The following is a 27,893-nucleotide window of genomic DNA, read 5'->3' as shown; positions in this document are numbered from 1 at the left end:
CCGATCTTGTCTGTCACTATCAGTAAAGCCACCAAGTATTGAAGGCAGCTAGCTAGTTAGCTAACTAACTACCCTTACTTGTTGGTGGTCCTATTTAGAACTAACCTGGAGAAAGCTAGCTAGCTGAAGCGATGATCAGATAACGTCAGATAGTCACACGTATTTTACATAGAAAACAGCTAGCACTGCTAGTAACATAATTGTTCTATTTATGGTATCATGTTGTAGCCCCTCGTCTCTACGACCACATTATATGTTCATTAATTAAATATTGTGGACAGGACAACATTATTTAAAAAATGAACGTTATGTAGCAAGTCTGGAATTTCAGTTCAGGCTTGGCAATGCCAGACCAATTCAGTGGTAGTTACGACAAGTTAGTTTCGTAGCTAGCTAACGACTGAAAGCAGCCAACCCTTGGGACGTATCCCCAATTCTGACGTCCATCCTAACCATTTTAAACGTCAACTACGTCCCAAGGATACCGAATAACACAGACCGTCATGCGTGCATAATGTGTTTCCGGGTATGTTGCAGGTGATTACCGGGTTTTAAACAGTCGAGAGTAAGTTTTCGATATTTTATACTGTTTTGAACATATTTTCTGCCGTTTTGTTTTGGAACTGCGTCATTTCATCACAATGATGTCTTTCATACCAAGCGGTGCAAATGGTGGGAGGATGTTAGTTCTGTTCACTGTAGTCTCGTAACCAACGTCACCATAACCAAATAGCTAGCTAACGTGACAACTGCTAATGGCTATCTGTTCTTCCGCTAGCATTGATTCTAATAGCTAACTAACCCAAATAGCTATTTTTGCTCTATTTGTCTGCGGTATCTTGGTAGTTGTTTAGGATTTGATATGTGACCTGTATTTGCATTCGTTTTGTCTTCTCTGGCTTTGCATAACGTTATGGTGGTCGTGAAGGGTTGTTAGCTTGTTTGCTAACTAACGTACGTTACGTTAGTAACTGCGAAGCAACCAAGACTTTTGACACTTCATTGTGCAGCTCAATGTCAAAGCTCTCTTGGTTGCATCGAATATAGCTAACTAGATACTATGTTAGCAACCTAGCTAGCTAGCAACCAAATTTAGTGAAGTAATTTAAAAAATGTTTAACCTTTATTTAACTACGGTAGCATAACTAACTAGGATGTATAATAATGCTACTATCACTTATTATATCGTTCCCTACCAAATAATATCTGAACGCCGTCACTTAAAATAATCCCAACAGACAGAGAGGAGCATTAACGTTACCTAACTACTATAGAAGTTAATTGATTGACGTTGGCTGATTGTAGCTAACGTTAGCTAGTAAGTTACCAAATGTGAATTACCATATTATAGCCAGCCAGCTGACTGTCAAGCCAGCTAGCTACCTAGATGATTTAACTTGACAAAATATAACGTTAGCTATAATATGATTAACTCACTGTCTCTGACAATTAGCAGACTGCCAGTCAAGCATCGTCATCGTTCATGTCAGTGGCTCGATTCGGTTGAAACGTCTTGTCCAGCCCAGCATGGTGTATTGGTGATGGCATTACTATCTGGGTGCATTGATTCAGGATATACCCACGTGAAACACTGTTAAAAGTCTGTGTAAAGCTAATGATGATGATTGATGATGATGTAATCTATTTCAATTTAATCTCATTACCAGGTCCTATACATCAATTGGAAGACATAACGGTTTTGGAAAGCCCTGCTGAAGTTAAGTTTTTGCTTGAATTACTCTCGAACCCCACTGGATGTGAGCACTCATCTGTATTGTTATGCAAAGTATTGGAAGTGTGAACCTAAGAGTGTACTTTAGAAGTAATTGTTCAAGAAAACATTTTGGAGAACCTTAAGTCCCTATGGCTTCATGAGCCCCAGAAATTAGTTAAGTACTGCTGAATAACCGAATTTCAGGGAGTGGGCCAGGGACTCTAGACATGGAGGTCGACGGAGAGGTACTCAAACCTACAAATGATGCACTTCTAGAAAGGGAGGAGAGGATTGAGGTCGGGGACAATGGGATGGAGAGGACCTCTGAGGTCCTATCACCACTGGAGGCCCTGGCTCCCTCAGACAGTCTTGACATTCAGGATCATGCCACCTCAGGTCCTGTGATGACAGACCATGGCCATACAGAGAAGATCCCAGGGGGAGTTGCTTTAGAGCCCCCTATAGACTGGTTTGAACCCCTGGAGGATGACAATTATGAAGATGACACACAGGGCTTGGACATGGGCCTTGCTATGGGGGAGCGACACATGAATAGCAGAGGGGATGCTGAAGAGGAGAGTGTTGCAGGGAGCGAAAGGAGCGGAAGCGTGGCAGGCAGTGAGAGGAACATCAAGAACAACAACAACCTGTATGTTGAGTGATATGTGACGCTTGATTTGACTAGCATTGACTGCTGTTCTAGTAATGTTATTATAGGGTAATAGTGACACACTCAGAACATTTTACAAAACACATTTACTTGAAGAACAGTGCAGATGCCAAGTTTGGTAACAGACAGCACAAACCGTCATTCTGTTACCAAACTTAATCTGTACTGTTCTTCAAGTAAATGTGACTTTAAAATGTTCAGTGGAAATTGTTAAAAGTAGTCCTTGTGCATGTGTAGTTGTAGGGTTTGTTTAGCTTTGCAATCATTTGGGTTTTTGTTTCACATACTACCGTTCAAAAGTTTGGTCACTTAGAAATGTCCTTGTTTTTGAAAGAAAAGTAAAAATGTTGTCCCTTTAGAATAACATCAAATTGATCAGAAATACAGTGTAGACATTGTTAATGTTGTAAATGACTTGTAGCTGGAAACGGCAGATTTAAAAAAAAATAATAATAATAATAATAATAATAAAAAAAATGGAATATCTACATAGGCGTACAGAGACCCATTATCAGCAACTTTCACTCCTGTGTTCCAATGACACGTTGTGTTAGCTAATCTATGTTTATAATTTTAAAAGGCTAATTGATCATTAGAAAACCCATTTGCAATTATGTTAGCACAGCTAAAAACTGTTCTGCTAATTTTAAAGAAGCAATAAAACTGGCCTTCTTTAGACTAGTTGAGTATCTAGAGGATCAGCACTTGTGGGTTCGATTACAGGCTCAAAATGTCCGGAAACAAAGAACCTTCTTCTGAAACTCGTCAGTCTATTCTTGTTCTGAGAAATTAAGGCTATTCCATGTGAGAAATTGCCAAGAAACTGAAGATCTCGTACAATGCTGTGTACTACTCCCTTCACAGAACAGCGCAAACGGGTCCTAACCAGAATTGAAAGAGGAGTGGGAGCCCCCGGTGCACAACTGAGCAAGAGAACAAGTACATTAGATTGTCTAGTTTGAGAAACAGACGCCTCACAAGTCCTCAACTGGCAGCTTCATTAAACAGTACCCGCAAACATCAGTCTCAACAGTGAAGAGGCAATTCTGCGATGCTGGCCTTTTTAATTTATTTTTATTTTACCTTTATTTAACTAGGCAAGTCAGTTAAGAACAAATTCTTATTTTCAATGACTGCCTAGGAACAGTGGGTTAACTGCCTTGTTCAGGGGTAGAACGACAGATGTGTACCTTGTCAGCTCAGGGATTTGATCTTGCAACCTTTCGGATACTGGCCCGATGATCTAACCACTAGGCTACGTTGCACAGAGTTCCTCTGTACAGTGTCTGTGTTCTTTTGCCCATCTTAATCTTTTCTTTTCTTTGGCCAGTCTGAGATATGCATTCTTCTTTGCAACTCTGTGAAAGGAGTAGTACACAATGTTGTACATGATCTTCAGTTTCTTGGCAATGTCTCGCATGGAATAGCCTTCATTTCTCAGAACAAGAATAGGCTGACGGGTTTCAGAAGAAAGTTCTTTGTTTCTGGCCATTTTGAGCCTGTAATCGAACCCACAAATGCTGATGCTCCAGATTCTCAACTAGTCTAAAGATGGCCAGTTTTATTGCTGCTTTAATCAGAACAGCAGTTTTCAGCTGTGCTAACATTATTGCAAAATGGTTTTCTTTTGATCAATTAGCCTTTTAAAATGATCAACTTGGATTAGCAAACACATCATGCCATTGGAACACAGGAGTGATGGTTGCAGATAATGGGCCTCTGTACACCTATGTAGATATTCTATTAAAAAAATCAACCGTTTCCAGCTACAATAGTCATTTACAACATTAACAATGTCTACACTGTATTTCTGATCAATTTGATGTTATTTTAAAGTAACAAAAAATGTGCTTTTAATTTCAAAAACAAGGATATTTCGAAATGACCCCAAACTTTTGAACAGTGGTGTACATTTTAAAGTGAAAAATCAGAATCTGTCACTCTGTTACCGTTGCCCTATAACATGTCAGGATTTCACAGGCCCAGACTAAATCAATACAGAAGTTGGATAATTTACTCTCCAACATAGAAGTAGCCTAAATTTTAAAGGATTTTTCTGTGTGTGTGAAATAGGCCCCAAATGTTATTACTTGTAGCAAATATGTAGCCAGTCAAACTATACAAAAAGTAGCCAGTTGATGTGCTTTCCAGTTATATTTTATTCTCCTATGATGACAATACTATGACATTTAGTTTTTATTTTATACCAGGTTTTCTGTTTATAGGCGGAAGAAAAGAGTGAAAACTGAAGAGGGCTGGGAGGACTGGCCGGCACTTGGAGAGGGGTGGAAGCGCAAGGCGGTTGTTCGTCGCTCGGGTTCTAGTGTTGGCCAGAGTGACGTTTATTACATGAGGTAAAAACATTCTGGCAAAACGCTATACATTTTTAGACCAATGACCAGTTTATATTTTAACCACTGATATTGTCTTATGACTTAAGGTTCATTGATATTTACTAAGGCTCACTTACTGTACCTATTGTGTGAATATACCACACAAAAATGTGGTAGAAACAATTAACCTAATAATACAGGCTCACTGCACATGCATTTTGTTATGTCAGTATTATATGCTTTTAGGTGACTTTAAACTATTGATGCCACTAATGGGTCACACTATCTTTCTTCCCTTCTCTGGTCCCTGAAGCCCGAGTAATGAGCGTGTGAGAAGTAGGGTTGAGCTTTCCAAAGTCCTGGCAGATACTCTGGACATGACAATGTTTGATTACAAAGCAGGGGTGTTCAGGGGTGCTGGACAACCCAAGACACTGCGCCTGAGAAAGGTTATAAAAGAAAAAGGCTCCCAGCATTTACACTTGAAATGATAACTTATCTTTACCTTCACTAATTTGAATTTATTTTCTAACAACTTCCATCTCGTCTCTTCCAACCCATGGTCTGTTAGAACATACAGAAGGATCATTCTACCTCAGTGGACTGTGGCTTTTCCTCAGAGTCCAGCTCCATGGGCACGCCAAGCAGAGACACCCACCTCCAACATATCACTCCCCCAAGACCAAACACCTCTCTCACACAGATAAGTTCAGCCTCTGTTGCTCATGATGTGGAAGGTATGAAGCACAGTGCAACTAAACTGCCCTGGAGCCCTGTGTCAGCGCTTTCAGTCTCCATCAATGGGAAGGCTGGTTCAGAGCCCTCCTTTTGGTGAGTCAAATGCTCCTATATTATCTCCTAATTTTATCGCTGAGAATTGAACATTTTCAATCTATCTACATGTGATCTAAAATGTAATGTACGTAATCCCTGAAAGTAATTATTTATCATGAGAGGACAATAAACAGTAACTAGTTATGCTGCATACTCACCTTTCTGGTAATTAAAAAATAAAAAATTGCTGAGGTAATCACTTTTGAAGGTTGAAGTACAAATAAGATTAAAATATGAAATATTTTATGACTTATTTCCTATTCAACAAAACTATGATTAAGGCTTGAAATGATTTTTATGCTTTCTAAATATGGTATAATCAAATTATAAAACCACTAACTATAATATTTCACCTTAACTGTAAATACATATTTGTATGTTTAGTGTTAGAGAAATTGTCCATATTTTCTGAAGGGCTCTCTTGATCAAAACTTCAGCCCCCACCGCTGTGAATGTCACAAAGAGCTCTAGCTTGGCTTCCCGAACTCGTTAGGAGCTCACCTTTCACCTCATACCTCATAATGTTCATCTATGACAGTGGTCACAAACCTATCCTTAGTCAAGATCACTTTCGCATTCGAAAAGCGAGCTGAGATCTACCACTCAGATCATTTAAGTCATGTTTAAAAAAAAAATATATATATATATATATATATCCTAATAAAAACAGTTGTGTAGGGATGAGGTTTGTGCAATAAACCTAATCCATTATCACAGCATACCAGGCCTGTTATATTCCTCAATATTTAAATAGACACAATGATATTAATAATTAAAACGCAGGGCTATCGATACACTTGACTACTTATACATTGCATTGCGAGTGGAAGTAGGGAGATGCACGTTTTGTAATAGACTTTTATAACTGACATTGCGGAATAAAAACTTAAACATGAACTCACTCTGGGCTGTATTCTTTGACAGTCTCTCAGTGGTCATGGTTTTAAAAGTTATTAAATCTTACGTAGGCTAGTATCAAACTTGGTGCCAGGGTTGTGGAAGCTCTGTAGGCATGGTGATTTGAGCTATCCAATTGGCCAGTGCAGTAGGCACACTCAATTTAGCCAGAGATCTCCCGGTCCACTGATTAGGCAGAGTTTGTCTTTTCAGACATTTTAATGGTTCAAAATAGGAACACTTTGCTTACCTGGTGCGCAGGGCTTCTGAATCAAGTGCACCTTCTGCCAACAGCGCAACACAATAAAGAAATAAGTGTGCAAGCTTTTATCGTTGACTTTTCTGCAGAAATGTTTGGTGATCAACTAGGAATGCCTTGAAGATCAACCAGTGACAAAGTTTTCTGTTTAAAATCGATGAATCATTTTAGATTAATGGCTATAAATCGATCTATGAATGTTCTATATCGATGAACCACTCTCCTGCTGCGTTATGATGTAACGATTGCAGGCATGTGCCTTGTCAGTGGCTGTGATGTAGGGTTCAGCCCGGAGCTGATAGACAGTCGGCAGAGCGAATTAAATGGTAGGAGGGACATCCCAGCTGCAAGTTGTTTCAGATTTTACATCCTACTTCACACAGGCTAAAATCATATACAATTGTTTCTGTGGGAACCAGGGCTATCGCTCAATGCAAGCCATTTCGATCTACGCGGGCCACATCATTATAAAAAATGTATGTCTGTTGGAACCAGTACCAGAACCAAGCAGGTCCCTTATACAGGGGACTTTACATCTAAGAGGTTTTTTAAAAAGTTTAACACGTTCCTAATACGTAATCATGGTTTAAGCTATATGTCAGCTTGAAAAAAAAATATATATAGAGCTTTTGTACGTAAAATAAGCAAAGAATACATGGGAGTGATTGTGATATTACGCCCTTTGAACCTTAGGTAACTTGCTTCAATACTCTTTATTTCAGCGTCTGTACCATTTGTGATAATTCATACACAGGCTTTGAGTATGAAAGACAGATGAAGAATCCCTGTTGCCCCAAATGCAGGGGTATGTCATCTTATTTAATGTCAATCTAATGAAAGGAAAGCCATTACACAAAATCCTTTTTAAGAGGAACAGATTTGACATATTTTAAGACATTGTAAATGTGCCTTTTTTTAAACATTTTTTTTTACTGTTTATGAAGGTTCCATTTGAGATTGTGTTAACAGTATCTCTCATTTCTTTAGGCAAGAATCCAGTTTATCAAAGATTCAGGAAGGTAAACAAGTGTTCCTCAACTAATTACTCCCTTAAGTTCTCTGTTTTTAACACACTTCATGCTCCTTATAGTTTGTGTTTTGTACTTTTTCCCTTTACTTAATTCATTTTTACATAGTTAAACGATGATTAATCAACATGGGTCTGAATGGAGGGGAATACTCTACATTTTCTTATCTTTTATAGTGGATTCCTTGTGGTAACTGTAAGGCATGCCTTACCACAGAGGATTGTGGGAGCTGTGCTAACTGCAAAAAAGCGCTGAACCCTGACTCCAGAAAACCTGTCAGCTGTCGGAAACGCAAATGTTTATGTCCGATCCGCAAGGTACAGACTCAGATCACATTTGTATTTTATTTGTCACATGTGCCGAAAACAACCGGTGTAGACTTTACCCTGAAATGCTTGCTTACGAGTCTTTCCCAACGAAGCAGAGTTTTTAAAAAATAAGAAAAATAGTAACACGTGGAGTAAAATGCACAAGAACTAAGCCATTATACAGGGAGTATCAGTACAAGATCAATGTGTGGAGATATTGTAGGTAGCTATGTGTACGGAACAAAAATAATATAAATTCAACATATAACAATTACAAAGATTTTACTGATTAACAGTTCATATAAGGAAATCAGTCAATTGAAATAAAGTAATTAGGCCCTAGTCTATGGATTTCACATGACTGGAAATACAGATACCTTTTTTAAAAATGGTAGGCGCGTGGATCAGAAATCCAGTCAGTATCTGGTGTAACTTCCATTTGCCTCATGCCACGTGATACCACCTTTGCATAGAGTTGATCAGGCTGTTCATTGTGGCCTGTGGAATGTTGTCCCACTCCTCTTCAGAAGCTGTGCGAAGTTGCTGGACAAGAGCGGGAACTGGAACACGCTGTCGTACACGTCGATCCAGAGTATCCCAAATATGCCCAAAGAGTGACATGTCTGGTGAGTATGCAGGCCATGGAAGAACTGGGACATTTTCAGCATCCAGGAATTGTGTACATATCCTTGCGACAAGGGGCCATGCATAATCATGCTGAAACATGAGGGTATAGCGGCAGATGAATGACACAACTATGGGCCTCAGGATCTCGTCACAATATTTCTGTACATTCAAATTGCCATCGATAAAATGAAATTGTGTTCGTTGTCCGTAGCTTATGCCTGCCCATGCCATAACCCCACTGCCACCATGGGACACTCTGTTCACAACGTTGACATCCGCAAACCGCTCATCCACATGACGCCATACATGTGGTCTGCGGTTGTGAGGCCGTTTAGACGTACTGCCAAATTCTCTAAAATGTTGGCGGCGGCTTATGGTAGAGAAATTAACATTCAATTCTCTGGCAACAGCTCTGGTGGACATTCCTGCAATCTGCATGCAAATTGCACGCTCCTTCAACTCCAGACATCTGTGACATTGTGCTGTGACAAAACTGCACATTTCAGTGGCCTTTTAGTGTCCCCAGCACAGGTTGCACTTGTGTAATAGTATGCTGTTTAATCAGCTTCTTGAAATGCCACACCTGTCAGGTAGATGGATTATCTTGGCGAAGGAGAAATGCTCATTAACAGGGATGTAACCACATTTGTTCACTGAATTTAAGAGAAGCTTTTTGTGCGTGTGGAACATTTCTGGGACCCACGTTTTAATTGTTGGACATCAAAGACTATAAAAATACCAGTAAATCAGCACTAAGTGATTTTAATTTTGGAAATCTGTTCCAAAGTATTCCCACCATAATAGAGATACACAATACCAGTCAAAAGTTTGAACACACCTACTCATTCAAGGGTTTTTCTTTATTTTTACTATGTTATACATTTTCAAATTATAGTGAAGACATCAAAATGATGAAATAACGCATATGGAATCATAGTAACCAAAATAGTGTTAAACAAATCTTAATATATTTTAGATTATTCAAAGAAGCCACCCTTTGCCTTGATGAAAGCTTTGCACACTCTTGGCATTCCCTCAACCAGCTTCACCTGGAATGTTTTTTCAACAGTCTTGAAGGAGTTCGCACATATGCTGAGCACTTGTTGGCTGCTTTTCCTTCACTTTGTGGTCCAACTCATCCCAAACCATCTCAATTGGGTTTTGGTCAGGTGATTGTGGAGGCCGGCTCATCTGATGCAGCACACCATTACTGTCCTTGGTCAAATAGCCCTTATATAACCTGGAGGTGTGTTTTGGGTATTTTCCTGTTGAAAAACAAATGATAGTCCCACCAAGGAGAGTTGGAGTGCTGTATCAGATGACCTGGCCTACAGAGTACCAGTTATATAAAAATCCTGTGATTGTGCATCGTCAGTGCAAGATTGTATCAATGCAGATAGTCCAGGTATCCATTTTTAATGAGCTATTTAGTGGTCTTATTGCTAGTGGTAGAATCTGTCTCGGAGTTTGTTGGTCCGAGCGACGACTCTCCGGTACCGTTTGCTGGACGGTAGCAGAGTCAACAGTCTATGGCTTGGGTGGCTGGAGTCTTTGGCAATTTTTCGTTCCTTCTTCTGACACCGCCTGATATAGAGGTCCTCGGTGCCAGGGAACTCGGCCCCTGTGATGTGCAGAGGGTGGGCCGGACATCCCAGTTGTTCTTCTCAGGGGTGCAGTTGTAAGTTTTTGAGGATCCAAGGGCTAGTGCCAAATCTTTTCAGCCTCCTGAGTGGGAAGAGGTGCTGTCGTGACCTATACATGACCGTGTGTGGATGGGGGGGTGATCTCCCCTCTTTCTCCTGTAGTCCATGATCAGCTCTTTGGTCTTACTGATGTTGAGATGCTTGTTGTCCTGCCACCACAGGAGTCTTTGACCTCCTACCTGTAGGCTGACTCATTGCTGTCTGTGATCAGGTCTAGCACTCTCGTGTCGTCAGCAAACTTGATGGTGTTGGAGTCGTGTGTGGCCACACAGTTGTGGATTAAAAGGGAGTACAGGAGGGGACTAAGCACACACCTCTGAGATGCCCCCTTGTCTAAGGTCAGTGTGGTGGAGTTTTAGTTGCCTACCCTCACCACCTGGGTACGGCCCGTCAGGAAGTCCAGGATCCAGATGCATCTCTCTGATAGGAGACTCTCTCGAACAAACCTCCTCCATCTTATTCTCGAGTGACTGGACATTTCACAATAGAATGGAGGGGAGTGCCGGTCGATTTTTCTCTTCGTCTCAGTATCGCCAAGATACCGGCCTGTCTGTCATGTCTACGCCTGCTGTGTTTTAGTAGCCCATTTAAACAAAGGAATAGTGTCCTGTATGAACAAGGGAACAGCTGAGTTTAAGTTAAAGACATAAGAAAAGACAGACAATGAATGAAGAAATAAGTGATCCTATTTTGATTGTTTTTATTTGTTTTGTATTTCAGCACAAACCCGAAGGTCCCCAAAAGTTGGATCCCCATCCCATGACGAATTTCAAGGTAATTGACTAGAATCCTATTACCAAGTGTATTCTACTGTGTCTTTCAAAGTAAATAACAAATCTGAATGCATGTAAATTAAAAATGATGAAGGCTATTGAGTATCTATTCCGCTTACTCAATTTAAGGGCAGCATTTCTCACATGTCCACATGTGAACATTGGCAGTTTATTTGTAATGTTCTCTTCACATCTCCATGAAAAGCACCCATAACTGAATATAAATATATTTTTTCGGCAGATTGACAGCGGAGAATTGCAGGTAACAATACCCAGCCATCTCTAATAATACTCCTCCAACCCTGACCTCATTGTTAATTGAATATGCAATGGAAACAATGAATGTAATTGAATAAAGACCCAAGGAGACAGCAGAACAGAGCTTACTCATTATTCCCACAGAACTCCACTCCTCAGTACAGTGACCCCGAAGATTTCTCTGTGAATGTCGATATAGATGATGACGATGAAGAGTTTGATGGTGATGATGCTGACTATGAGGTAAGCTCTGCTTCAAGAAATAAGTCCTACCCCACTTCTATCTAGGAGTTCCCTCTGCTGGCCAATTACCCCCCTCCCCCAAATATAAAAACCATGCTGTCCCTAGGGAGGTCTCCATCTGAAGTTGGTCACAGTTTGGGCTAACAAGCTCCTTTATCTGTCCACTGAATATCTAGACAGTGATGTGTATTAGTTCAAATATATATATTTTTTCTTTATCAGGATTTTTTTCTCATTCTGTCTTTCAGGCTTGGATAAGGAAACGTAAGCGACGCTCCTGTGGGAAGTGTGAAGCTTGTAATAGTAGGATGGACTGTGGGACTTGTGATTTCTGCATAGACAAACCCAAGTTTGGAGGCAGCAATAAGAAGAGACAGAAGTGCCGTCTGCGGCAGTGCCAGAAACAGGCCATGGTAAGGGTTGATTACTCACATATGATGACTTGTCAATCATATCAGCATTTGAGGGTGACACAATTTTTGGCAAACCCTTTTGAATTAGTCCTTGTAATTAAGCAATGGCCATACTCATTGTTATGCCATGAATGGACTCCTAACAATGTTTTCAATGGTGCTCTTATGTGTATGTATGTGTTTGACAGAGACACTTGTTGCCCTTTCAGTTGGGTCAGACTGATTTTGGGTCCGAAGAGGGTTGGGTGCAGCTTGGCAGGCCTAGACCTCACTTTACATACAGTCGCAAGACCACCCCAAAGAAAAGTAAAACACCGCAGCGGGAAGTGGACCTGGATTTCACTGATGATATAGACGAGCCTCTGCAGGAAGATGATGATCACTCCATGGAAACGGTGAGTTCTGCTATGTGGAGATAGCCTTTCCCTATTTTTTTCATAAAAAATGTTTTATCGTTGTCCCATGTCATCATCACATTATTGTAATTGTCTTGAGTACAGGATTCCATGCAAATACTGATATACACTACATGACCAAAAGTATGTGGACACCTGCTCGTCGAACATTTCATTCCAAAATCATGGGCATTAATATGGAGTTGGTCCCCTCCCTTTGCTGCTCTTCTGGGAAGACTTTCCACGAGAACATGTTGGAACATTGCTGCAGGGACTTAATTCCATTCAGCCACAAACGCATTAGTGAGGACGGGCACTGATGTTGGGCGATTAGGTCTGGCTCGCAATCGGCATTCCAATTCATCCTGAAGGTGTTCGATGGAGTTGAGGTCAGGGCCCTGTGCGGGCCAGTCAAGTTCTTCCACACCGATCTCGACAGTCCATTTCTGTATGGACCTCACTTTGTGCACAGGGGCATTGTCATGCTGAAACAGGAAAGGGCCTTCCCCAAACTCTTGCCACAAAGTTGAAAGCACAGAATTGTCTAAAATGTCATTGTATGCTGTGGGGTTAAGATTTCCCTTCATTGGAACTAAGGAGCCTTATTCCCCAGACCATTATTCCTCCTCCACCAAACTTTACAGTTGGCACTATGCATTGGGGCAGGTAGCATTCTCCTGGCATCCGCCAAACTCAGATTCGTCTGTCGGGCTGCCAGATAGTGAAGCGTGATTCATCACTCCAGAAAACGTGTTTCCACTGCTCCAGAGTCCAATGGCGGTGAGCTTGGCATTGTGCATGGTGATCTTAGGCTTGTGTGCGTGTGGCTGTGTGTGGCTGCTCGGCCATGGAAACCCATTTCGTTAAGCTCCCGATTTTAACAGTTCTTGTGCTGACGTTGCTTCCAGATGGAGCTTGGAACTCTGTAGAGTGTTGCAGCCGAGGACAGACTATTTTTATGCCATACGTGCTTCACGGTCCCATTCTGTGAGATTGTGTGGCCTACCACTTTGCGGATGAGCCGTTGTTGCTCCTAGACGTTTCCACTTCACAATAACAGCACTTACAGTTGACTGGAGCAGCTCTAGCAGGGCAGAAATTTTACGAACTGACTTGTTGGAAAGGTGGCATCCTATAACGGTGCCACTTTGACTGTCACTAAGCTCTTCAGTAAGCCATTCTACTGACAATGTTTGTCTATGGAGATTGCATGGCTGTGTGGTCAATTTTTTAAATTATTTTTTTTACGCCTGTCAGCAACAGGTGTGGATAAATTAGCTGAATCCACTCATTTGGAAGTGTGTCCACATACGTTTGTGTATATTTATATAGTGTACATTAAACTGAATTATACCAAAGTTTTTAAAATCATGTGCTCCCACTTTCTTCTCACTGTCTATGTCTTATTGTCGTAGGCACATTGGCGCCCTATGCTACCCAGCAGTAGCATACCCCAGGATGAGAACTTCAGAAACCAGCTACCGACAGTCCAGGTTAGTATCAAATTGGAGTTAAGCTTTTGTTTAGGTTTACTTTTGTGGCATTCACCTTTTGGTGATTTTTTTTTTTTTTTACTTCGTATTCCAATACACAATTTCAACAGATTTCTCATATTTTACAGGTGCATAAAGAGACTATGGAAATTGTCAAAAAGAATGCGCTTATGGAGCGTGTCCCACATATCCTCAACCATTTAAGTTCTCCAGCAGTGAGTCACCCTTCTCTTTACCTTATTGAAATTCTCTTAAGCATGCAATGTTTTACACTGCAGTATAATAAAATCACAATCCAGGAGAGGTAAGCTCTAGTAATTGTTTGACCTATGGCTAGTGTGCTCTTCAGTGTTTAACTTTTAACATTTTATACTGGAGTATGGTGTATTTCTCTTTCTTATTGCCCAGTATTGCACACTGTTCAAACCGGCGGATCCCCCAGTGCAATATGGTGAAACCCCAGGTGAGAATACGTCCTTGGCAACCCCGGATGGACAGAGTGGAATGAATGGAGGAAGGCTAAGTGTGGAGAAGCATGTAGAAACGCCATCTGGAGAGCCTGAAGTAGAGGAGGTCACACCTATGGTAAGTGACCACTTCCTGCTTTGGTGCATAGGTACACTTTACAGCATTGTAACCAATATTTAAGGCTAATAATTACCTTTTCGTTTGACTACAGGAAGTTCTGTGTTAGTTATTATGCTTGGATTTAAAATGTTAAGCTATTCTATTAGAAATACATGTGCAAGTAAATCTCCAACTGGACTAAGAGTGGAGTGGAATTGATTCCAACTGCATTCTGTTACTCCTATTATGTTTTCTGTAGATCACTCAGATCTTCAGTTTGGCTGACAGTGCAGGAACAAGTGGGATCGACCAGGACCATGAGCTGCTAAAGCTACTGGAGTCCCTGCGCAGCTCTGCACTCCCCACACTCTGGTTTGCCATAATGGTGGAGGGCCCGATTCTACAGCTACTGCAGTGCTCCAAGCTCTCCCACATGGTGGACACAACTGTCCAGATTGACCTAGGCTTCTGCTATCAGATCTGTGTACAGGGCCAACAGCTGCTCCTCACCCACCCTCTTTATGAAGCTCACCCATCTGGCCTGACCTCTGTGCCCCAGGTAGTGAACCTGCTGCTAGATCTGGAGAAGTACAACGTGTGCCAGGGGGTCCCGACCAAGGAGCAGCCATTCAGCCAGGCTCCAATCATCATTGAGCGGGCATCGACCTGTGACTTTCTGGTACTTAAAGAAACAGAGCACTGTCCGAAGTGTAAGGCCTTATCGTGTAGCTATTAAGAACATTTGATGCCGCAGGGTCACTTAGCAGGAGAAAACAAATGGCCACTACACACAGCATCACACCTCTGCCCTCACAAAACATCTCAAGTCTTTGCTGGGGATGGACAACCAGGACTGGTTTACACACTTACCACTGGACTTTGCAATTAAATGTAAGAACATTTGAAACGGGATGTTTTATTGCCCTTTTCGTAAGTATATCTTACAAATAAATGTACAAATCATTATGGTTTTAAAGCTTGCTTTTTTGCAATAGCTTTTCAGGTTGATTGAGGCACTACTAGTATAGAATACAGATATTATAGCTTTCAGCCGCTCTGACACCCAATGTGAGCCGTGTGTCCCGTTTTATTTTTCTCTTGTTTAGTTCTCAATGTGGAAGGTCACAGTGCATCCACATTTCCTCATGTAGATAGATATTAAGTGGTTTATCTTGGTAACGTAAGCAACCTTCAGACAAGTTATTGATCATAAGCACATGAACATTGTTTGATTAGATCATTGATTTATAAATGAATCAATATGTGAAACCAATGTCCCACATGAAGACCTAAATGGATGGGATTATTACATTCTGTCAACCGTTGGCTGATCCAATGTTGTTGTTTTGAGAGCAGGGGTTCCAGAACCTCTTCTAGAGGGTGAGACAGTGATAATCCTTATAAGCGTCAACTTCCCATTGCCACTGTTAATCATCATCTGAAGAGAACCACAGCCAAACGGCTTGCTTGATTTGAATTACACCCTCAGTAGCATGTTAGATCTTTCACTGCTCATGGAGATTCTGTTAAGTATCTACAGTGATGTTGCTCTATTCAGACACATCTGAAAAATGCAGATGTGCTCAACTTGAAGCATTAGTACTTAGTTCTCTGCAAAACTGTTTTCTAAAACATTTATTTTACATTAAATGTATCTGCATTTGTAAAAAGTGAACACTGAAATTATTCTGTCATGACCTGTGAATTCTATTCCTATGGCTCTGGTCCTTTCTTTTTACAGTCTATGCTCTGGTCAGTGTGTTGTTCTTTCTACTTTAGACCGTTATTCCATATAGTTTCTTTATAAGGTTTGGTATCATGGAGAAATATGCGTTTGTAAAATGAGCAAATTCTGCTGATTTTTAATAAAGCCTATTTTTCCAAATGTAAGTGGTGGTTTACGATGTAAGTATGGGAAGTATTTTAGCCAAACAAATGGCTCAGATTCATTAAAATAATTTATATTGTATAAAAGGCAAGCACATTTTTTTCAACAACCAAAAAATATTCAGGATAGGAATCATTTTTTTAAAATGAGGGTACAACAGGAGGCAGTGAATGACCATACTGAAAGAACCTACCTCGGTCTTCTAGCTATTTGGTTATTTTATAAGGCTGAAGCGCGTTACTAATTTACATATTAGGTGTGACCATGGCAAACAGTAATGCAGGACGACACGAGCGCCTTGGACATGTATTCTTGCAAAACGAAGGTATTTATTTAGTTCTAAAACATGAGTTAAATTATAATAATGTGTGACTTGAAGCATGCTATTAAAAATATTCTATATCTTATCCAAGTAGGGACAACCTTTCCGGTGAAGACAGTTTCACGTTTGTTTGAGATGCGCAGCGCAAGGCATCGACGCAAGGGAGGATGGGGGTTGTATACGCGCGAGAAAAGGGCAGTTGATGAATTTCAATTGGTATATGGAGCCACATTGGATACGCAGAAGAACAATATCTGGAAATTATAGCGAATGGGCCATTGCTAGGCTACATTGTAACATTTTAGTCAAAGAACATAATCGCGAGGCTTTGATCGGGCTGTCTCCCGTGGCTTTACAACATTGAACAGCACCATGGAGACCTCCGCACACAGTCATATTCTCAGGGATGGGATTCTATAGGCTCTATGAACTCTTCGTTATAACATTATAGGGACGTGTACATCACGGAAACTATATTGTAGCCACAATCCATGAGTATATGGCACGTCTTCGTTAATTTGCGATTTCAAATCTTCATCAATGGTTCCATTTTCAGGCAAGTAACCTTCTGCAATATAATTTTGTGGAATTACTTTACAGCCAAAAGGTGCATTCAAAGTCTGTCCTGGCGCAATTAAGAAACAGCGTAGGCTATTGCTGTTTTAGCCTATTTAACCGGGTTTAATTGAATGGTGGTGATGGCCATGTCTCTCGCTGTTAGAATTACAATTTTTAATCAGTAATATATATTTTTTTATAATGATACTATTTGACAACCTCACTACTGACAGGGTAATGTATTTGTTGCCTTCCCACTGCGTTCTAATCCTGTCTCACATGAAAAACCAAAACATCTGCCTATTTGGGGTTGTGCTTACTACTGGTTGTAGCATACCATACATTTTGACATTTCATCATGACACATTGATGAATTCCCATATCGTGTTGGACACTAAATTGCCAGGAGATTTCAAGATTTTATTCTGAATACTGCAAAATTGTATGTTTGTAGGATTTTCTGACATATTTGTATAATCTCCTCAAGCTGTTGCTGCATACATGCATAGGAGGATAATATGGAACATATACATACAGTATGTATGTTCCATACAGTATGTATACATACAGTACACAGGGCCCATCAATAGGTAGAATTTTTACTGCTTGTTTTCCAAAGCAATTATTTTGTAATCTGTCCCTTTTAGTGTCTAAGACTGTCCTACAGATTTAACTTTTAAGATGGTTACTTTGTTTATCATTTCAGCTTTAACAGTGGAGTTATTAGAGATGAGCTCTGTAAGGTGTGCATGTTCCCACACACATTTAACCAGTGCTGGTATTAACACTATTATGAACACATTCTTGAACAAGGATATCTAGAGCTGCCAGGATCTGAGGGACTTGTTCAAATCTGTCCTGGACAGTGCCTCAGGGTAATTCACTGCTGTTGCTTTGGTCTGTTTGAGAAACACTGCTGTTCTCAGAAAGGGATATTCTACGTTGTTGCCAATGCAGTGTTACATTTTTGGTACTGATCACTTTAGAAGTGATCTTTTTTGCGTGGTCTTTGAGTTCATTATGCATGACAATTAGAGGATGTTACAGAACGTAAAGTAAACCATTGTCAGGAAATCAGTGGATGGCAGACAGTAAACCTTTTGAGTGCTTGTCTATAGGGGTATGGTTTGTGCACACTATTTTCTTGAAGCCCAATTTAACTAGAGCCAGTCATTAATTTGATCAACTAGCTTGATGTTCCATGAAAGTACTTATAAGCTGCCGGGCATAAGGATCTACTCAAGGATCTCCTTGGGTCACAGCCAAACTGACCCAGTCTCAGTTGGATAGGTGAAAGTGCAAAGTGGTATACCTTGTATCATACACATTGTGATGTGTCTATTTTTTTTGAACCAATATCAAGCGCTAGCGATTACGAGGACATTTTTCACTTCAAGGACCTCTTTGTATTATTATTTTTTAACTGTGCGTTGTTGAAGGGCTCGTAAGCAAGCATTTCACGGTAAATTCTATACCCGATGTATTTGGTGCATGTGACATAACATTTGATTTGGAATACATAGAGATCCCTTCATGTATTATGGATCATGGGACAACAGTATATTAATTATCTCCCTGGACATGGGAACATGTTCCATACTCTTCTACTTTGAACCTACCAGCTATCTAGTAGGGGGAGGAATTACTGGATTGCTTTCTCCTATACAGTTGTTTCAGATCGAGATAGGGGAGCGAGCCATCAAGGGCAGAGGGAAGGGTTTCAAAATGGGAACACTGGGCTTGACATAGGATTAGCCCCCATGTGCTGAACTGTCCTGGGCTGTGCTGATAAGCATGTTATGAACAGTAGTTCAGGGAGGTACAAAGAGTGAGAAGAGATCATATTGGAATGTCACCTGACCCTACAACCCTCCATAAACCCTCCACAGGGTCCAGTTGGTGGCTGGCTGGCTGTTCAGGTTTAGCTTGTTGAATGAGGCAGACAGACCGTAATACATCCTGAGGACTGTATTTCCTAACAAAATGGCTTCCCTCCTTCTGCTGACTAAAAACACAACTTTTAGTGCACCAATTAGCTCTTTTTGACTTAATGTCTTTTATGATCTTTATTCTTTAGATTAGGAAATAATTATATTGTAGTGATACAGGGAGAACAGCTAGAGTCAGAACAAGCACATGCCTACTTTCTCTTGGAGCCCCTTGACTCACCTATCTCGGGCAAAACCAACATTGGACATTTTGAGGGGTAAGCAAATGAAAATTGCTATAGAATTAACTAAATGGAAAACTTATTTTTGGCCAAAATGCATATGCTAAGATATGTATTTAAAACTCATTTTCAATTGAAGTTCCTTCCCAGTTGTGGACATTTCCTCAGTTGTCTTGTTAACTTTCTATCCCCCACCCCTTATGTTATTGTCCCTAACTGTCCTCCAGGAATAGTGCATACATTACTACACTATTATTATCAGAATTTAGTCAGGTGAAGAAAGTAACATGAATAAACACAGAGAAAATGTGGCACAGCTACAGAAGAGAACCGGTATTTGAAAGACATCTGTGTGATACAGCAATGCTTACTTATGAGAGAGATCTCTTCTTAAAAAAAAAGATGCTGGTCAAAGAATGTTACTTTTAAAAAATGGTTACTTATTATTAGTGTATATGTAGCATATCTGTTGAAGTGAGTTTGTGTCATTTGACAGTTAATGACAGAAGCAGCCAGCAGCTGTGTAAATAATGGTTGTAGCCACTACCAGGAGTGAGTGTGTCACTGGATCCTACCCTGTCTGTCTGCACTGGAGCTGAGGTCACATTTCAGCTGCTGTGGGTGTCTGCTTCTAGCATTAACATCATAATAGTATCAAGGCATCGGGTTGCTATGAATAACAAAGGATTTCCCTTTGGCAATGACATACAGAAGTAGCCTATATCACATTATTTAAAGTAGTATGCACTAAAATATATAAATGAATAGGTATTTGGACAGACAATTTGTTAACTGAGCTGTGAATGGGTTTTTGCCTGACCTGCAGTGGTGGGGCTATACAGTGTCGTGTTTTTGGCTCTGCCGGATTAAGTGATATGACATGCTATTCTATAAAATCCTTTCTCCGTAATTAATATTACCTGATTGAGCTAATCATGTAAATGTAATTAACTAGAGAGTCGGGGCACCACAAAATAATATTTATAGAGCTGTTATCTTCCGCATAAACTTTTAAAGACCGAGTAATATTTTACATCAATAGCAGTCAATATTAATCGTCACCTTAATTCAGTCTCATCTGAAAGTTGTAAATTCTTAATTATCTTCACGAACCCTGGCTAACAAGTTGAATCAGCAATAAAAAAATTGGGTTTAATTATTTATTTACTAAATACCTAACTAATCACACAGAATTACATCATAGAGGAAAACGTCCCTAGCGGGCGGAACAGATATGACAGCTGGTTACACAAAAGAAAAGGGCTGGGTTTGAGTGAAAGAGCGGAAAGACTGAGGCCCAAAGGAAGAAGCTGTGCTATCGTAAATACAGTATTTTATGCAATCTAAATTACCGCCCGTTTGGAAAAGGAAAATGCAATAAATATTTACTCTGAGCTGCGCTTCGGTAGGTTGGTGGTAGATCGAAGGCCGTGTTGCCAAACCGAGTCCTTTGTCCTTTGAAGAAAGAATGTCAATTGGATACGTTGTAGTAACATCGTTGTGTAGTAGACGGGATACTCTGTCTGTTCCTTCCTAACCTGCGTTTGCAGCTGCTGTTGCTAACTCAACGGCTAGGAGGTATCACTTCTGTCATGAATAAGATTTCAAAGTTCATACCATTCGCAACCAAAGCTCACGCTGATGTTGGCTTCGTTCTGTAGTTATTATCTGAACAATTCTGACATCGGACCGTCGTCTTCACATCCTCGGAACAGGAGGTTACATTTTCGTCAAGGGCTTATATAGTGGAGGGATAAAAGGGGTGTGTTCATAGTTTACAACCTATGTCTCTTCACGTGGGCGGGCCACTGAGTCAGGCCTAATTCACTCATGAAAACCCAATTCTCACATTTTAGAAGCTAAAATCACATTTCATCCCATCATGAATAATTTCATATTCAAACATTTAAATTGAACAACAATTCCATGTGAATCCGATAACTCTGATGTGTAGACTTTACACTGTAGTGTTTATGTCATCTTATCATTGATGAGAATGTCTCAGATGACAACCGAACTGACATCATATTCATTAAGTACCACCGCATATGTTCAATTGGTCGGATTACCAGAATATAGTTCATTTCCCCCCACCTTCTGATGTTCCCAGAATCTCTATGTTAACCAAGGGGTTTTCAAATGTAACATCAGTAGGGTAGAGAGAGGATAAAGGGGGGAGAGGTATTTTTGACTGTCATAAACCTACCCCCAGGCCAACGTCATGACAACAGCTTGTGAATATTATCATATAATAAGATACGTTTGTAAGGATACGTGGTGTTGTGAGAGTGAACATGGTAGAGAGAGAGAGGCCTGCCCTACCCTGCAGCCTTGATCTTGTGTCCATCCCCCTGGAATGAAATATTAAACTCCTGGCTGGTTTACATGCTGCACAGGGGCTGCCTGCCTGTGCTCACAGTACAGTTCATGTTTTAATCTGCATGTTTCCCTCCACAGCTCATCTTTATCACCATAACCATTTTCTAACTCCTAGCATGTGCTATCGGGGTCTTCCTTTGTTTTGTCCTATATTTTGCTAGTTTCCTGTAGCCTATAGCCAGGGTTTTCCCTACATTTACTCCCAAGTGGGCCAGCAATTTGAGGTTCTTTATTTCACAGAACTTTTTTTTTTACCTCCCCAATTTCGTGGTATCCAATTGGTAGGTATAGTTTTGTCTCATTGCTGCAACTCCCGTACGGACTCAGGAGAGGCGAAGGTTGAGAGCCGCGCGTCCTCCAAAACACAACCCAACCAAGCCGCACTGCTTCTTGGTACAATGCCCATTTAACCCGGAAGTCAGCCACACCAATGTGTCGGAGGAAATACTGTATACCTGGCGAACATGTCAGCGTGCACTGTGCCCGGTCCGCCACAGGAGTCGCTAGTGCGCGATGGGACAACAACATCCCTGCCAGCCAAAACCTCCCCAAACCCGGATGACGCTGGGCCAATTGTGCGCCGCCCCATGGGTGTCCCAGTCCCGGCAGCCGGACTCGAACCCAGATTCTTTAGTGGCACAGCTAGCACTGCGATGCAGTGCCTTAGACCACTGCGGCACTCGGGAGGCCGTGCAATTTGAGTTTCAACCAATGAGCTTCAGCCCATCGCCATTTGAGTGACAGCTAGTAAGATGCACACACAGGAGAGCACGAGAGAGCGCAACAACTTGTTACACGTCTCTGCACATTTGTGATGTGGTAAACAATTTTCGGGGACCACTTTTGGCTCGTGGATGCTACTTTCAGAACTACTGTCTAAAAAGTATACAAAAGTACCAGAGAGTACCATGTCATTGTTACGGTTTTCTAGGTGTGAAGGAGAGTCGGACCAAAATGCAGCGTGTAGATTGCGATCCATAATTTAATAAACAAACGTAAACTCGAATCTAAATACAAACACTACAAAAACAATAAATGTAACGAAAACCGAAACAGCCTATACTTGTGTAACCTAACACATAGACAGAAACAAGGACACTAAGGACAATCACCCATGACAAACTCAAAGAATATGGCTGCCTAAATATGGTTCCCAATCAGAGACAACGATAAACACCTGCCTCTGATTGAGAACCACTCCAGACAGCCATAGACTTTGCTAGATAACCCCACTAGCTACAATCCCAATACATACACACCAAAACCCCAAGACAAAACACACCACAATGCAAAAACCCCATGCCACACCCTGGCCTGACCCAATACATGAAGAAAACACAAAATACTTAGACCAGGGCGTGACAGTCATTGAGAAAACAGAATGGTGTCATTGTATTTTTTCGCAAACATCCTTTCTGAATTTAAAAGTATTTGTATTATTATGACTAGTCAAACTAGTCATCCATCTAGTTTTTCAAAATCTGTATCTGTAATCTGATTACAATATTTTAGTTTGTAACATCAAATCAAATTGTATTTGTCACATGCACCGAATACAACCTTACAGTGAAATGCTTACTTACAAGCCCTTAACCAACAATGCAGTTTTAAGAAAATACCTAAAAAACAGAACAAAAAAACAAGTAAAAGAGAAGAATAACAAATTATTAAAGAGCAGCAGTAAATAACAATAGCGGGGCTATATACAGGGGGTACCGGGACAGAGTCAATGTCAATGTGCGGGGGCACCGGTGTCGAGGTAATATGTACTTGTAGGTAGAGTTATTAAAGTGACTATGCATAGATAATAACAGAGAGTAGCAGCAGCGTGGGGGGGGGGCTGTCGTCATCAACCTGGCCAAGGCTTTAGACTCTGTCAATCACCGTATTCTTATCGGAAGACTCAACAGCCTTTGTTTCTCAAATGACTGCCTCGCTTGGTTCACCAACTACTTCTCAGATAGAGTTCAGTTATGTCAAATCGGAGGGCCTGTTTTCCGGACCTCTGGCAGTCTCTATGGGGGTACCACAGCTTCAATTCTTGGGCCAACTATTTTCTCTGTATATATCAACAATGTCGCTCTTTCTGTGATTCCCTGATCCACCTCTACGCAGACGACACCATTCTGTATACTTCTGGCCCTTCTTTGGACACTGTGTTAACAAATCTCCAAACAAGCTTCAATGCCATATCACACTCCTTCCGTGGCCTCCAAATGCTCTTAAATGCTAGTAAAACTAAATGCATGCTTTTCAACCGATCTGCATGCTTTTCAACTCTGGACGGTTCTGACTTAGAATATGTGGACAACTACAAATACCTAGGTGTCTGACTAGACTGTAAACTCTCCTTCCAGATTCACATTAAACATCTCCAATCCAAAATTAAATCTTCAATCGGCTTCCTATTTCACAACAAAGCCTCCTTCACTCATGCTGGCAAACATACCCTCGTAAAACTGACTATCCACTGATCCTCGACATCGGCGATGTCATTTACAAAATAGCCTCCAACACTACTCAGCAAATTGGATGCAGTCTATCACAGTGCCATCCGTTTTGTCAGCAAAGCCCCATATACAGTGGGGCAAAAAAGTATTTAGTCAGCCACCAATTGTGCAAGTTCTCCCACTTAAAAAGATGAGAGAGGCCTGTAATTTTCATCATAGGTACACTTCAACTATGACAGACAAAATGAGGAAAAAAATCCAGAAAATCACATTGTAGGATTTGTAATGAATTTATTTGCAAATTATGGTGGAAAATAAGTATTTGGTCACCTACAAACAAGCAAGATTTCTGGCTCTCACAGACCTGTAACTTCTTCTTTAAGAGGCTCCTCTGTCCTCCACTCGTTACCTGTATTAATGGCACCTGTTTGAACTTGTTATCAGTATTAAAGACACCTATCCACAACCTCAAACAGTCACACTCCAAACTCCACTATGGCCAAGACCAAAGAGCTGTCAAAGGACACCAGAAGCAAAATTGTAGACCTGCACCAGGCTGGGAAGACTGAATCTGCAATAGGTAAGCAGCTTGGTTTGAAGAAATCAACTGTGGGAGCAATTATTAGGAAATGGAAGACATACAAGACCACTGATAATCTCCCTCTATCTGGGGCTCCACGCAAGATCTCACCCCGTGGGGTCAAAATGATCACAAGAACGGTGAGCAAAAATCCCAGAACCACACGGGGGGACCTAGTGAATGACCTGCAGAGAGCTGGGACCAAAGTAACAAAGCCTACCATCAGTAACACACTACGCCGCCAGGGACTCAAATCCTGCAGTGCCAGACGTGTCCCCCTGCTTAAGCCAGTACATGTCCAGGCCCGTCTGAAATTTGCTAGAGAGCATTTGGATGATCCCGAAGAAGATTGGGAGAATGTCATACGGTCAGATGAAACCAAAATATAACTTTTTGGTAAAAACTCAACTCGTCGTGTTAGTAGGACAAAGTATGCTGAGTTGCATCCAAAGAACACCATACCTACTGTGAAGCATGGGGGTGGAAACATCATGCTTTGGGGCTGTTTTTCTGCAAAGTGACAAGGACGATTGATCCGTGTAAAGGAAAGAATGAATGGGGCCATGTATCGTGAGATTTTGAGTGAAAACCTCCATCCATCAGTAAGGGCATTGAAGATGAAACATGGATGTGTCTTTCAGCATGACAATGATCCCAAACACACCGCCCGGGCAATGAAGGAGTGGCTTCGTAAGAAGCATTTCAAGGTCCTGGAGTGGCCTAGCCAGTCTCCAGATCTCAACCCCATAGAACATCTTTGGAGGGAGTTGAAAGTCCGTGTTGCCCAGCAACAGCCCCAAAACATCACTGCTCTAGAGGAGATCTGCATGGAGGAATGGGCCAAAATACCAGCAACAGTGTGTGAAAACCTTGTGAAGACTTGTTTGACCTCTGTCATTGCCAACAAAGGGTATATAACAAAGTATTGAGATAAACTTTTGTTATTGACCAAATACTTATTTTCCACCATAATTTGCAAATAAATTCATTAAAAATCCTACCATGTGATTTTCTGGATGTTTCTTTCTCATTTTGTCTGTCATGATGAAAATTACAGGACTCTCTCATCTTTTTAAGTGGGAGAACTTGCACAACTGGTGGCTAACTAAATACTTTTTTGCCCCACTGTACCACGCACCACTGCGACCTGTATGCTCTCGTCGGCTGGCCCTCGCTTCATATTCGTTGCCAAACCCACTGGCTCCAGGTCATCTATAAGTCTTTGCTAGGTAAGCTCCGCCTTATCTCAACTCACTGGTCACCATTACAACACCCACCCATAGCACGCGCTCCAGCAGGTATATCTCACTGGTCATCCCCAAAGCCAACACCTACTTTGGCCGTTTTTCCTTCCAGTTCTCTGCTGCCAATGACTAGAACGAAATGCAAAAATTGCTGAAGTTGGAGACTTATATCTCCCTCACTAACTTTAAACATCAGCTATCTGAGCAGCTTACCGATCACTGCAGCTGTACACAGCCCATCTGTAAATAGCCTATCCAATCTACCTACCTCATCCCCATATTCTTTTTTTTTTATTTTGGTCTTTTGCACACCAGTATTTCTACTTGCACATCATCATCTGCACATCTATCACTCCAGTGTTAATTTGCTAAATTGTAATTACTTCGCTACTATGGCCTTTGTTGCCTTACCACCTCACACCATTTGCAAACACTGTATATATATTTTTTCTATTGTGTTATTGACTGTACATTTGTTTCTTCCATGTCTAACTCTGTGTTGTTGTTTTTGTTGCACTACTTTGCTTTATCTTGGCCAGGTCGCAGTTGTAAATGAGAACTTGTTCTCAACTGGCCTAGCTGGTTAAATAAAGGTGAAATAAAACAAATAAAAAAAGCTGAGTATTTTCTCCTGAGGGCGAATAGGTTTTGTCGTGCCCTCTTCACGGCTGTCTTGGTGTGCTTGGACCATGTTAGTTTGTTGGGATATGAATGCCAAGGAACTTGGCGTCCACATCAACCTGCTCCACTACAGCCCTGTCGATGCAAATGGGGGCGTGCTCGGTCCTCCTTTTCCTGTAGTCCACAATAATTTCCTTTGTCTTGATCACGTTGAGGGAGAGGTTGTTGTCCTTGCACCACACGGTCAGGTCTCTGACCTCCTCCCTATAGGCTGTCTCATCATTGTCGGTGATCAGTCCTACCACTTTTGTGTCATCAGCAAATTGAATGATAGTGTTGGAGTCGTGCTTGGCTGTGCAGTCATGAGTGAACAGGGAGTACAGGAGGGGGCTGAGCACGCACCCCTGAGGGGCCCCCTTTTTGAGGATCAGCGTGGCTGATGTGTTGTTACCTACCCTTACCACCTGGGGTGGCCTGTCAGGAAGTCCAGGATCCAGTCCAGGGAGGTGTTTAGTCCCAGGGTCCTTAGCTTAGTGATGATCTTTGAGGGCACTATGGTGTTGAACGCTGAACTGCAGTCAACGAATAGCATTCACACATAGATGTTCCTTTTGTCCAGGTGTGAATGGGCAGTGTGGAGTGCAATAGAGAGTGAATCATCTGTGGATCTGTTGGTGCCATATGCAAATTAGAATCGGTCTAGGGTTTCTGGGATAATGGTGTTAATGTGAGCAATGACCAGCCTTTCAAAGCATTTCATGGCTACAGACGTGAGTGCTATGGGTTGGTACTCATTTAGGCAGGTTACCTTAGTCGCTGTGCCCAAGAACACTATGGTGGTCTGCTTGAAACATGTTGGTATTACAGACTCAGACAGGGAGAGGTTGAAAAAAATCAGTGAAGTCACTTGCAAGTTGGTCAGCGCATGTTCGGAGTACACGTCCTGGTAATTCGTCTAGCCCTGCAGCTTTGTGAATGTTGACCTGTTTGAAGGTCTTACTCACATTGGCTGCGGAGAGCCTGCGGAACAGCTGATACTCTCATGCATGTTTCAGTGTTACTTGCCTCGAAGTGAGCATATAAGTTATTTAGCTCATCTGGTAGGCTCGTGTCACTGGGCAGTTCTCGGCTTTGCTTCCCTTTGTTGTCTGTAATAGTTTGGAAGC

At 41.3% G+C, this 27,893-nt stretch overlaps 1 protein-coding gene across 5 annotated transcripts; it reads left to right on the top strand.

The window, feature by feature from the left end:
- Positions 1 to 480: 480 nt before the first annotated feature.
- On the top strand, positions 481 to 16,405 carry LOC112220003. 5 transcript variants are annotated; one of them, XM_024381557.2, is made up of 18 exons: positions 481 to 565; positions 1,668 to 2,363; positions 4,610 to 4,738; positions 5,031 to 5,166; positions 5,289 to 5,548; positions 7,430 to 7,512; positions 7,695 to 7,726; positions 7,912 to 8,052; positions 8,571 to 8,669; positions 11,094 to 11,147; positions 11,388 to 11,408; positions 11,549 to 11,647; positions 11,896 to 12,060; positions 12,249 to 12,455; positions 13,871 to 13,948; positions 14,077 to 14,163; positions 14,357 to 14,533; positions 14,775 to 16,405. In XM_024381557.2, the coding sequence occupies exons 2-18, from the start codon at positions 1,942 to 1,944 to the stop codon at positions 15,249 to 15,251; spliced, it is 2,667 nt and encodes an 888-aa protein (XP_024237325.1). In that variant the 5' UTR covers positions 481 to 565; positions 1,668 to 1,941; the 3' UTR covers positions 15,252 to 16,405. The 5 variants fall into 5 exon arrangements, with proteins under 5 accessions (XP_024237325.1, XP_024237333.1, XP_042150831.1 ...); XM_024381565.2 differs by having other exon boundaries at positions 4,595 to 4,738; positions 12,270 to 12,455; XM_042294897.1 differs by having other exon boundaries at positions 482 to 565; positions 4,595 to 4,738; positions 8,574 to 8,669.
- Positions 16,406 to 27,893: the final 11,488 nt, after the last annotated feature.

This window comes from Oncorhynchus tshawytscha, linkage group LG02 (genome assembly GCF_018296145.1).
Source record: "Oncorhynchus tshawytscha isolate Ot180627B linkage group LG02, Otsh_v2.0, whole genome shotgun sequence".
Classification (NCBI taxonomy): Eukaryota; Metazoa; Chordata; class Actinopteri; order Salmoniformes; family Salmonidae; genus Oncorhynchus; species Oncorhynchus tshawytscha.
The sequence above is the reverse complement of the archived record's forward strand: the minus strand, read 5'-3'. Positions and strand labels throughout refer to the sequence as shown.